Source organism: Corticium candelabrum, chromosome 11 (genome assembly GCF_963422355.1).
Source record: "Corticium candelabrum chromosome 11, ooCorCand1.1, whole genome shotgun sequence".
Lineage (NCBI taxonomy): Eukaryota > Metazoa > Porifera > Homoscleromorpha > Homosclerophorida > Plakinidae > Corticium > Corticium candelabrum.
In genome coordinates this window covers 7,853,686-7,867,552 of record NC_085095.1, presented here as the reverse complement: position 1 = coordinate 7,867,552, position 13,867 = coordinate 7,853,686, and the positions used below count along the sequence as shown (strand labels likewise).

At 37.7% G+C, this 13,867-nt stretch overlaps 1 protein-coding gene across 1 annotated transcript in view; it reads left to right on the top strand.

Moving 5' to 3' along the window:
- Positions 1–11,119: 11,119 nt before the first annotated feature.
- The window catches only part of LOC134187278 (malignant fibrous histiocytoma-amplified sequence 1 homolog), a 3,178-nt gene continuing 430 nt past the window's right edge, over positions 11,120–13,867 (top strand). Inside the window, exons 1-3 of the mRNA XM_062655394.1 lie at positions 11,120–11,152; positions 11,194–11,209; positions 12,223–13,867. The exon at positions 12,223–13,867 is cut by the window's right edge and continues 430 nt beyond it. Of these exons, the coding sequence (XP_062511378.1) occupies positions 11,120–11,152; positions 11,194–11,209; positions 12,223–13,867 (1,694 nt within the window). The remainder of the gene's footprint in view (positions 11,153–11,193; positions 11,210–12,222) is intronic.

Sequence of the window (13,867 nt, the reverse complement as noted above, 5' to 3'; positions counted from 1 at the left end):
ATCTAGACACTGGAAACGCGTGCATGTTTAGACACTGGAGCAAAATTTGAAATGCAAACTCATTGTGCTATGTCTGCTTAACTAGCAACTTAATTAATTATCTAGATTGAACACTTGAAGACCCATCTACCTAACTACATATATATATATATATATATATATATATATATATATATATATATATATAATTTTGTAATCATACAGCTTATGCCAGTCAAATAAGTAAAATTGTGTGCAATATACAACAATGCCCAAAGTGACTACTTACCAATTGTAACACCACCTCTGTCCACATCATCCAAAAAGCGATACCAATGTAAAACAATGTCTTCCTCTTTGGCTCTGCGATTACTTCCCTCTGGAGATGGTTCTGGCTGTAAAAGTTTGCGCAGTTTCATGGCATTCAATGCTTCATGTTGTTGTTGGCACGTAAACAAAGCCATCGATAACCTGGTATTGCTTTCGATCAGCTTAGTCAGACTATGTGAATTGAGTCCCTCCAACAACTGATCAAGAGCGGCTTTTTTACTGTAGATGATTTTGTGCATGCAGACACCTTTCACCAACTCTTGTATGTTTTGCTTCGTGAAAGAAGCAGCTGGTTTTGAAAAGCCCAATTCAAATCTCAAATCATACTCTTCTCCTTTTTCCAAAAGTACGTGGGCTTCCTCATTGCTGGGAGCTTCAAGAAGCTGTTGAAAGAAATACAATATGTCATGGGAGAACAAAGCAGTGAACTTATATTTACGAGATGGGTATTGATCCGCACATGCAATATAGCCTTCCTTAGACTTAATAAGATCTATATTCCTTTATCCATTTCCTTATGCCTAAATTTATTGATTCACTCACTGGTTATATTCTCTTTTCAATTACACGTATCGTATGCCTTTGTATTTTGGTCAATATTAGTGGGCTGCACAGTGCATCTGTATGTATGCTTTGACATCAATATGATGTGTGCGTAACAGCGTCAGCATACCCAGCAGTCATCAAGAGCATTACATTATACCTTTTCCCGCAGCTGTTGTTCAGAAACATCTGGTAGTTCACTGACGGATGGATTTATGTTCTCCCAACCATTTGCTAAATATTGAGCAACAGAAGGTGCTAAAAAGGTGGGAGCTGGGCCGCCCTGCAAAATTGACATAGCCATTAAGCGACCTAACCACAAACACTGAATAACCACCCAACAATAGCAATAATTATTAATTGGCAATCAGTAATCTCACCAGCTACGAAATGCTTTCTTTTGCGAATGGCATCTACATTCATAGACAGCGACTTGCATAAAGGAGGTCCCAAGAAAAGATCCGATGTGACACATTCCTGAAGCGCCAAACGAAAGAACTCGCGTCGTGGGACCCCATCATCAACAGCCTCTTCAAAAACAAAGTGCACTCGTAGCCACTTATGACCACTAAAAGTTGGAGCAGTCATGGCTTGAATGGTATCATTCCATACATGTGATCGACTGACATCAATAGCATCTACTTTATTTGAATTGTCTTCCAAAAATTCAAGGTCTGGTAGAATCAGCTCCTGATGTTTTCGTATAATAGACTGTACTTCTTCCTTATCAGGTGCTGTACACGTCCTGAAAAGGACATATGTTGAACTGATTACAAAATGATGTACCTATACCTCAATACTCCCTTACTCAGCTGTATCTTGCATACTGGCAGAGAGTGCAGCTTGCAGGTCTAAGTCAAACTGATTGTTCTCATGGTCCTCATCATCACTGGCAAGTAGATCAATAAACATGCTAATTACAGATTCAAATAACTTTGTGACCATATTTGACACTCTAGATCTAAGATCACAATTACTGGTATGTATCACTGGACTGGTGATCACCACCAACTGGTGATGACACTGGTATGGATGCTGATGATGCTGATGCCAAAGTCCTTGCACGCTTACTCTCAGATTGATCCTTGACAACTGTTACCTCCTGTAATACACAAACAGTATACCAACACTAATATTCTCTTTCAAATCTAGACAATTGGTTATGTAAAAAGTACCTCGTCAAAGAATGAAGCAGTAGAACCCAGTCTCTTGTTACGCTCATCTCCAAGTTTTACCTCTGACGCAAATAGACTATTTTTTGTCCATAGACTTGATGCAGGGTCTGACCATCCATCACCTGAGATGACATTAGACGAGGTTTCACAAGCTTGTTTCCACACGCCATCAGAAACTGAAATCTATAATCACACAGTGCATTTAATTATTAATAATTGCTACGGCCTTTATTGTCAAATACCATCCGTGACAGTCTGTGACCCTGGTCCTTGGCCATTTTAACTTATAATTTTCAAATTTTATTTAGTAATTCTTATTTAATTATTTTCTCCATATTTGGTTTATCTTTCATATTTTGTTGTGATCAATTATTTTTCAAACAATTTTTTAATTTTGTAATTGCAATTTTTAATTTTTTATGTTTTTTGTTCTAATTTATATTTTAAATTCCAATTTTGATTTAATTGATTTGCCATCGCTGAGTTCAGTTAGTTCATGCTGTTGCTAGGAAATGAGTGAGGTGACAAAAAATTGAACAGCAAGACTACAAATAACGTACACACATGAACAGCTCTGTGCGGCACACACATGAACAGCTCTGTGTGGCACTTAAGACACTTAAGAAATGCGGTAGATCCTCTCTCTGTTGATGATAGAGAACATGGATGTAATCTGTACTGTCAGGCATTAAGACTAGTGAATACGTTTATTGGATAAGCTGAAGATTTCTGATGCTGTAATTACTATTCTTTTACAAATCTACATAATTATAAATGATTGTTGTATATTTGGTCGCAATTGAATTCACTTGGATTCACTAGCTGGCTTCGATTCAGTCTCAGCATATATTACGTTTAATTAAGCATGTAGTAGATACATGGATGGGTATCCATACAGTATATGTACAAATATACGTACATTTTTCGCAAGGAATTACACATCTTGACCTTTCCATTCACGCTTTGTGGAAGAATAATTAAATTATTGATTATCAGTGAACATCGTCTGTATTCATTGATTAATATATATTGTCTGCATTCACTAATCCTCATTGTCTGTATTCACATCAATATTGTCTGTATTCGTAAATCAATATAGATCAAAAAATGTAAAATTGACAGACAGTAATTGTACTACATGTATTACTGTGCACCATGACTCATACAAATACACAGAATATGAATTGTGTTAAGAGTAACTGCTACTACACATGTTCTTTGAATACAGCATTTCCTAAGTAACAGATATTAGTTATATGAATTAATTAATAAATTTTATTCACGATTTATATATGTATAACAACACAATGAAAGAGTTGAGATCCTATATGCCAACAGAAAAGTCTATGATAATACTACAGTGTACTTGTACTAATAATTAACTAATGCAATACAATAATTGTTCAATGACATAAGACTCTAGTTTGAGCTGTAAAGTGTTGAACTTCTGTCTTGTTGTAACATAGTGATACAGCGCTGCCTGCAAAAACACACTATTGATGTCATAATTGCAGACATTGCAATTCATCAGCACATTACAGCTAAAGTGACATCCAAATAGATGTATTAGATGAATATATAAATATCAATTATTCAAACTTTATCAAAACATTGAAATTGTCAGTAGAAGTTTGCATGTGCAGTTTGACTTTATAAATAGCGCATTTGGAAAAGTTGTGATTAGACATACACATACCTAGTAGTCGATGTCAAATACCTAGCTGTAAAGTGCTGATGAATTGCAATGTCTTCAAATGGTTAGTACAGATGACGTTTGCTAGAAGTACTTCTTATTCTAATTGCATTTCTGTTGATAATCTGAGTTGATCAACACAACTATTAAGTTTCACAAGAATGGAATGCCTTCTGGTGATACCAGAGCTCCAATTATTGAAATTGACCGCTAGGTATGAGAATATCTAATCGCAACTTCTCCAGATGTGCAGTCTAAGAAGTAAAACTGCACATGCGAACTTCTACTGACAACGTCAAGATTTTGGTAAAGTTTGAATAATTGATATTAATATATTCATCTAATACATTTATTTGGATGTCGCTTTAGCTGCAAAGTTTCCAGTGTCTACGCGTTTCCAGTGTCTAAATATGCACGCGTTTCCAGTGACTAAATATGTGCGCGCGTCCAGTGACTAGATATGTGCGCGCGTTTCAAACCATAAATATAAAATTTCAGTGTATATATATATATTTTCATAATAAAGTCACGTTTCGCTTGCCATACTTAGCCGCCCACGAGGATTTCACACGCGCACAATCAGTGCTAGTGCACTTAGCATAACCAATTATTGCTAAGCCAATCAGAATTTACAACCGAGATTCGGGTTGTAGAAGCTGATTGGCTTAGAAGGGCTATTTCCGAAATCATTTTAGTATCGACTTGGTCCAGACTAGAGTTCGCGCGCTTCGCGCGCTCTCTGGTCTGGAAGTTCGAGGCTACCTTTAATGCCGCGTAGCCAGAAATCTGCTAAAGACCGATTTGGTGTCTTAATTGATGCTTGACTAGAGACCAGACTGGTATACAGGCAGTGCAATCCTATCTCATTAGATTCTCTTGTTTCGTAGAGAACAACTCGAACACTGCAGCTAGAGTCGCTGCTGTTTGTGAAATCTGCATGTCTACAGCAACAATGCGGCCGCGGGAACGTTGACGTCGACAGGTTTCCATCTCCTATAGCTACGCATGCGCCCATCTGTCGTGATCGACGTTGTACATAGCATGTTATCGATAGCGTATCACGTGATATCGTCTTGGAGCTTACGAGTCACATGATCTGCTAAACATGGCGTTGCCACGCGTTGAGGCGGTCAGTCGGCGACAGTCGGAGATGTTTTTACCGAAAGTTAACGAGCACAACAGGCTGGAATTGGATCTTCTAGATGCACACTTGTGGGCATTTCCTGAAGAAATATGTGAGACGAGCGGACTGGAGGTATTGAAACTTTGTACAGACGACATACACTCTATACCCGAAGGCATTGCCAAACTGAGGAAACTAGAAGAAATTCATTTGCATACAAGTGATTACCACGATTCCAGAACTTCCTACTTCTCACCGCAGCTTACACCCATTGGTCTCCAGGAGGTCCCTACTGTTGTTTCTCTTCTTCCGTGTCTTAAGGTTTTGTCTGTGTGTGGTAACCGTCGCAATCCATTGCTGTTTGATGAGCTAATGTCATGTCAACTGCCCAGTACTCTTGTGGAAGTGGAAATGGTGGCATGTGGTTTGACACAAGCAACTTTGTCTTTGATCTGCAACAATGTGAAACTGTGCAAAGTGAATTTAGCACACAACAATCTGCAGTCCTTCAAATATTGCAACACAGAGATGATAAGAGAGGCAACAGTCTTGAATGATCTAGAAGAGCTGGATTTGTCATGGAACAGAAATCTTCAGACATTCTCATGTACAGGTCTTACCAAGTTGAAAAAGTTAAAGTTGAGTAGGTGTAACATACAGCAGCTGCCAGCTGAATGGAATGATCTTCACGATCTAGAAGAGCTGGATTTGTCATGGAACGAAAATCTTCAGCCATTCTCATGTACAGGTCTTACCGAGTTGAAAAAGTTAAAGTTAAGTAAATGTAACATACAGCAGCTGCCAGCTGAATGGAATGATCTTCATGATCTAGAAGAGCTGGATTTGTCAGAGAACAAAAATCTTCAGCCATTCTCATGTACAGGTCTTACCAAGTTGAAAAAGTTAAATTTGAGTGGGTGTAACATACAGCAGCTGCCAGCTGAATTGAATAATCTTCATGATCTAGAAGAGCTGCATTTGTCATGGAACAAAAATCTTGAGACATTCTCATGTACAGGTCTTACCAAGTTGAAAAAGTTAGATTTGAGTAGGTGTAACATACAGCAGCTGCTAGTTGAATGGAATGATCTTCATGATCTAGAAGAGCTGTATTTGTCAGAGAACAAAAATCTTCAGACATTCTCATGTACAGGTCTTACCAAGTTGAAAAAGTTAAATTTGAGTGAGTGTAACATACAGCAGCTGCCAGCTGAATGGAATTATCTTCATGATCTAGAAGAGCTGGATTTGTCATGGAACAAAAATCTTCAGACGTTTTCATGTACAGGTCTTACCAAGTTGAAAAAGTTAAATTTGAGTATGTGTAACATACAGCAGCTGCCAGCTGAATTGAATGATCTTCATGATCTAGAAGAGCTGGATTTGCCATGGAACAGAAATCTTCAGACATTCTCATGTACAGGTCTTACCAAGTTGAAAAAGTTAAATTTGAGTAAGTGTAACATACAGCAGCTGCCAGTTGAATTGAATAGTCTTCATGATCTAGAAGAGCTGCATTTGTCATGGAACAAAAATCTTCAGGTGTTTTCATGTACAGGTCTTACCAAGTTGAAAAAGTTAAATTTGAGTTGGTGTAACATACAGCAGCTGCCAGCTGAATGGAATGATCTTCATGATCTAGAAGAGCTGTATTTGTCACGGAACAAAGATCTTCAGACATTCTCATGTACAGGTCTTACCAAGTTGAAAAAGTTAAATTTGAGTTGGTGTAACATACAGCAACTGCCAGCTGAATGGAATGATCTTCGTGATCTAGAAGAGCTGCATTTGTCATGGAATGAAAATCTTCAGACATTCTCATGTACAGGTCTTACCAAGTTGAAAAAGTTAAATTTGAGTGTGTGTAACATACAGCAACTGCCAGCTGAATGGAATGATCTTCGTGATCTAGAAGAGCTGCATTTGTCATGGAACAAAAATCTTCAGACATTCTCATGTACAGGTCTTACCAAGTTGAAAAAGTTAAATTTGAGTGAGTGTAGCATACAGCAGCTGCCAGCTGAGTGCAATGATCTTCATGATCTAGAAGAGCTGGATTTGTCATGGAACAAAAATCTTCAGACATTCTCATGTACAGGTCTTACCAAGTTGAAAAAGTTAGATTTGAGTGAGTGTAGCATACAGCAGCTGCCAGCTGAATGGAATGATCTTCAAGATCTAGAAGAGCTGAATTTGTCACGGAACAAAAATCTTCAGACATTCTCATGTACAGGTCTTACCAAGTTGAAAAAGTTAAATTTGAGTAAGTGTAACATACAGCAGCTGCCATCTGAATGGAATGATCTTCATGATCTAGAAGAGCTGGATTTGTCACGGAACGAAAATCTTCAGACATTCTCATGTACAGGTCTTACCAAGTTGAAAAAGTTAAAGTTGAGTAAGTGTAACATACAGCAGCTGCCATCTGAATGGAATGATCTTCAGGATCTAGGAGAGCTGGATTTGTCAGAGAACAAAAATCTTCAGACATTCTCATGTACAGGTCTTACCAAGTTGAAAAAGTTAAATTTGAGTGAGTGTAGCATACAGCAGCTGCCAGCTGAATGGAATGATCTTCATGATCTAGAAGAGCTGAATTTGTCATGGAACAAAAATCTTCAGACATTCTCATGTACAGGTCTTACCAAGTTGAAAAAGTTAAATTTGAGTAGGTGTAGCATAGAGCAGCTGCCAGCTGAATGGAATGATCTTCATGATCTAGAAGAGCTGTATTTGTCAGAGAACAAAAATCTTCAGACATTCTCATGTACAGGTCTTACCAAGTTGAAAAAGTTAAATTTGAGTAAGTGTAACATACAGCAGTTGCCAGCTGAATGGAATGATCTTCATGATCTAGAAGAGCTGGATTTGTTTGGAAACGAAAATCTTCAGACATTCTCATGTACAGGTCTTACCAAGTTGAAAAAGTTAAATTTGAGTATGTGTAACATACAGCAGCTGCCAGCTGAATGGAATGATCTTCATGATCTAGAAGGGCTGGATTTGTCATGGAACAAAAATCTTCAGACATTCTCATGTACAGGTCTTACCAAGTTGAAAAAGTTAGATTTGAGTATGTGTAACATACAGCAGCTGCCAGCTGAATGGAATGATCTTCACGATCTAGAAGAGCTGTATTTGTCAGAGAACGAAAATCTTCAGACATTCTCATGTACAGGTCTTACCAAGTTGAAAACGTTAAATTTGAGTAAGTGTAACATACAGCAGCTGCCAGCTGAATGGAATGATCTTCATGATCTAGAAGAGCTGGATTTGTCATGGAACAAAAATCTTCAGACATTCTCATGTACAGGTCTTACCAAGTTGAAAAAGTTAAATTTGAGTTGGTGTAGCATAGAGCAGCTGCCAGCTGAATGGAATGATCTTCATGATCTAGAAGAGCTGGATTTGTCACGGAACAAAAATCTTCAGCCATTCTCATGTACAGGTCTTACCAAGTTGAAAAAGTTAAATTTGAGTAAGTGTAACATACAGCAGCTGCCAGCTGAATGGAATGATCTTCACGATCTAGAAGAGCTGTATTTGTCAGAGAACGAAAATCTTCAGACATTCTCATGTACAGGTCTTACCAAGTTGAAAAAGTTAAATTTGAGTAGGTGTAACATACAGCAGCTGCCATCTGAATGGAATGATCTTCATGATCTAGAAGAGCTGGATTTGTCACGGAACGAAAATCTTCAGACATTCTCATGTACAGGTCTTACCAAGTTGAAAAAGTTAAAGTTGAGTAAGTGTAACATACAGCAGCTGCCATCTGAATGGAATGATCTTCAGGATCTAGGAGAGCTGGATTTGTCAGAGAACAAAAATCTTCAGACATTCTCATGTACAGGTCTTACCAAGTTGAAAAAGTTAAATTTGAGTGAGTGTAGCATACAGCAGCTGCCAGCTGAGTGCAATGATCTTCATGATCTAGAAGAGCTGGATTTGTCACAGAACAAAAATCTTCAGACATTCTCATGTACAGGTCTTACCAAGTTGAAAAAGTTAAATTTGAGTGAGTGTAGCATACAGCAGCTGCCAGCTGAATGGAATGATCTTCATGATCTAGAAGAGCTGAATTTGTCACGGAACAAAAATCTTGAGACATTCTCATGTACAGGTCTTACCAAGTTGAAAAAGTTAAATTTGAGTAGGTGTAGCATACAGCAGCTGCCAGCTGAATGGAATGATCTTCATGATCTAGAAGAGCTGTATTTGTCAGAGAACAAAAATCTTGAGACATTCTCATGGACAGGTCTTACCAAGTTGAAAAAGTTAAATTTGAGTAGGTGTAACATACAGCAGCTGCCAGCTGAATGGAATGATCTTCATGATCTAGAAGAGCTGGATTTGTCATGGAACAAAAATCTTCAGCCATTCTCATGTACAGGTCTTACCAAGTTGAAAAAGTTAGATTTGAGTAGGTGTAGCATACAGCAGCTGCCAGCTGAGTGCAATGATCTTCATGATCTAGAAGAGCTGAATTTGTCATGGAACAAAAATCTTCAGACATTCTCATGTACAGGTCTTACCAAGTTGAAAAAGTTAAATTTGAGTGGGTGTAACATACAGCAGTTGCCAGCTGAATGGAATGATCTTCATGATCTAGAAGAGCTGGATTTGTTTGGAAACGAAAATCTTCAGACATTCTCATGTACAGGTCTTACCAAGTTGAAAAAGTTAAATTTGAGTATGTGTAACATACAGCAGCTGCCAGCTGAATGGAATGATCTTCATGATCTAGAAGCACTGGATTTGTCATGGAACAAAAATCTTCAGACATTCTCATGTACAGGTCTTACCAAGTTGAAAAAGTTAAATTTGAGTATGTGTAACATACAGCAGCTGCCAGCTGAATGGAATGATCTTCACGATCTAGAAGAGCTGTATTTGTCAGAGAACGAAAATCTTCAGACATTCTCATGTACAGGTCTTGCCAAGTTGAAAAAGTTAAATTTGAGTAAGTGTAACATACAGCAGCTGCCAGCTGAATGGAATGATCTTCACGATCTAGAAGAGCTGGATTTGTCATGGAACAAAAATCTTCAGACATTCTCATGTACAGGTCTTACCAAGTTGAAAAAGTTAAATTTGAGTTGGTGTAGCATAGAGCAGCTGCCAGCTGAATGGAATGATCTTCACGATCTAGAAGAGCTGGATTTGTCATGGAACAAAAATTTTCAGACATTCTCATGTACAGGTCTTACCAAGTTGAAAAAGTTAAATTTGAGTTGGTGTAGCATAGAGCAGCTGCCAGCTGAATGGAATGATCTTCATGATCTAGAAGAGCTGGATTTGTCATGGAACGAAAATCTTCAGACATTCTCATGTACAGGTCTTACCAAGTTGAAAAAGTTAAATTTGAGTAGGTGTAACATACAGCAGCTGCCAGCTGAATGGAATGATCTTCATGATCTAGAAGAGCTGGATTTGTCATGGAACAAAAATCTTCAGCCATTCTCATGTACAGGTCTTACCAAGTTGAAAAAGTTAAATTTGAGTAGGTGTAACATACAGCAGCTGCCAGCTGAATGGAATGATCTTCACGATCTAGAAGAGCTGTATTTGTCAGAGAACGAAAATCTTCAGACATTCTCATGTACAGGTCTTACCAAGTTGAAAAAGTTAAATTTGAGTGAGTGTAACATACAGCAGCTGCCAGCTGAATTGAATGATCTTCATGATCTAGAAGAGCTGGATTTGTCAGAAATCAAACTAGAAGCGTTTCCCACATTTTCATGTTTGCAGTGGAAACATTTACGAACATTGAATTTATCTGGTAACAAGAGATTGTTGTGTCTTCCCAACAATGTATGGAATGGACTGAACTTGTGGAGATTGGATCTAAGCAATTGTGGTATAGAAAGTGTACCGAATACAGGTAAATAGTAGTATGACTGTGACTGTTAATAACTAGAGAAAGATAACACTAATTTAGTCATGTACAATACTTTCTTGAGTGACATTCATTACATTATGCATTATTACTCTGAAGCAAGTTTACTTGTTTCTAATAATAAAAAATTTTTGATCAGTTTGTTTGTTGTCATACTAGTAATTTACTCCTAAATGTCTGAATATGTGGCTGTCTGTAAAGCCAGCCAGTGCGGTATATCAAACAGAATACAATTTAAGTGTTGTTTACAAACAAAATTAGAGAGTTACAGTAAGTGTCTTTGCCCAAATTATTGTCCTTTCTTGTTCTGCACTGTTATTTTACCTAATTTGGCAAGGCTATATTTGGCCAAATGTTCTTGATGTCATATGGGAAAGATGTCAGGCAAGTGGCAGAGAAGTGTTCGACAGGTGTGATCTGATGAGTACATGTATCATTCAATGGTTGATAGTTTGGGAGCAGGGATGGTTGGTTGTGGAATTAAGTACTGTCAACTTCATAACTAAAAGTGTCTTGTTGAAGCCTTAGCAAGTGCGTCTGTTTGATTTACATTAATAAACATCTGTGGCATTTACCATTTACAGTACTTATATTTTATGGTCTTGAAAGTTTGTCTATGTATTTGCCTTTCCTGTTCTTGTGGTCTTTAAATAATGTTCAACAGCTGTAGTGTTCAAATATTTTTGATGTTACATTGTCTTTTGTCCAGCATGTGTGTTCAAAGTGTCATTTATGAAAGCGATAATTATTTGTTTAATCAAGTATAGTATTTATAACATATGTTATCTTAAACTTTTGTAAGGTCACATGCTTATCAGCCAATCAACTTAATTAACAGGCATAAATAGGCTAGTTAACTTTCACTTGTTTGACTGTAATTGTTGGAGTGTGAGTTATGTCAGTAAAAGTGAGAGGTGACTGGTAGTTACAATTGTGTATGATTGTGATGAAGTATGGTGTTGTATGTTGATGTTCTTAAAGAAGTAAATGATTGAGGAGACAGCTGGTATTGGACTGACTGACTTGTGATAATATATAGGTTGATAGATGATTTGTCATCGATTGCTAAGTCACATTGTAGATTTCACTTGTACAATAAAATCCTAACCATTTTAGTTAGTCATTAACTTATTTATTTCGTAAATGGTGAAACTAGAGTGTTGGATGATTTCGTCTTAGTTACGGATGGTAAGTGTGGCATGCATGTAGTTGGCAAGTTTGCTACTCTGATGTGAATATGATAAATGTTGTGTTTAGTAGACTAACAGATAAGAGTTTATAGCATAATAGATAATGGAGTAAAACAGAGGTGAAGTGTGTTATCAAGATGATAAGACAGAATGCCTAATGAATGAAGTGATTGAAACTTACTTGTATTTGTTTCTTTGTAAAACGATTGTTAGGTTTCAGTCTCACTATATGTACTTGTTTACTCAATATTTCTGTTTTGCTTAATAATTGTTGTCATATGTACTTGTAGAAGTCAAAATTGAGAAAGTCAACATATCAGGAACTTCAGTCACTCATCTTTCTAAGGAATTTGTCTTTAGCTCCAAACTTAAGGAATTGAAAATGGATGGATGCCCATTAGTGTTTCCACCCATTGAAGTGTGCAACCAAGGCATTCCTGTTATAAGAGAATATTTCCGTGAGCTGGATAAGGTGGGTGGAGTGCGACGTGGCAGAATAAAGATTTTAGTGATGGGAACTACAATGGCAGGAAAAACAAGCTTCGTTGAAGCACTGGAGAGTGGTAAACCATTTTTGGCAGAACCCGATGAGAGAACTATAGGGGTAGTAGAAAAAGTAATGAAGCTGGATGATAAAATAGAATGCAAACTCCTTGACTGTGGTGGCCATAGAGCGTACATGCTAACCAACCAGCTGTTCATCAGTGACAATTCATTGGTATTGATTGTTGTTGACAGCAATCAGTATAAGTTTACTCAACAATGTTTTCGACAAAATATTGCAGATTTCCTGCAAGTTGTGTATGACAGAAACAGCAGAGCTCACATTGCTATTGTTGTGAGTAAAGTTGATCTGATGGTCGACATGTCAAGAGAAGAAATGAGTAGAAAGTGGAATGAACATCTGCACACTTGTCTACGCCAATTCTTGAAGATCAGACAAGCTGAGATTGATGGAATGGCTGCAGCTAGTGATTTTCCAAAGAAAAAATACGTATCAGAACGTCTTCAATTCTTTGACTTACAGCAAATAACTGTTGAAAAAAATGTACTATTGACGAGTGCAGCTACACATGAGGGAGTGGTCAGTGTGAAGGATCGTTTAGGAGAACTGTATTGTGATGAAAGGCTGCTGCCTTCACTGCACACAAAGCTGCCGTCATCATGGGTGACTGTAGAAGACAAGTTGATTAAACCACAACCTCACACGTCTGTCCCCATTACAGATGTTTCTTATGCAATGCAACTGTGTGTAGAGCACGGACTGACAGAAGAAAGCTGTCGTGAGTTGCTAAACTACCTGAACCAGGTAGGAAGCATTCTGTATTACTCTCATCACCCGACTTTAGCAGAAGTTCTCTTTCCTATACCACCATTTGTGGTCACTTTACTTAAGGCTGTTTTCAGACATGATCACGAATCTTTAGAATATGACCATCGTTTCAGGAGTGTTAATATCAGTCGTGATCAGTTTGAAAACATGCACAATGACCTTGTTTCTAATGGCATTGCTAGGATATCTATGCTGCTGGTGCTGTGGAGTGAGTTCCTCCTTACTGAAGATCGTTATGTTGACGTGTTTATTAAGCTTTTCCTTGCTCTCGACTTTGGTTATCTAACTGGCTCATCAGATGATGTAGTTCAGGAACTGGGAGACACTTTGGGGAGACGTCAGATCACTTCAACTTCACCAGTTAGCACCAACACGACATCATATTCATCTGGTCAAGTGATAGAGGAAAATCATCATCAAGAGCAAACAGACAGATGCAAAGAAATGATTTTTCAGCTAAAACAACACAATGTTGGCTTGCTGTTGCCATGGTTACTAAATGATGAAAAACCAGAGGATGTTGGTAAACTTTGGTCTTCAGATATACCACATGGAGTCATGCAAGTTTCTGTCAAATACTCATTTGCATATGATCGTCCATT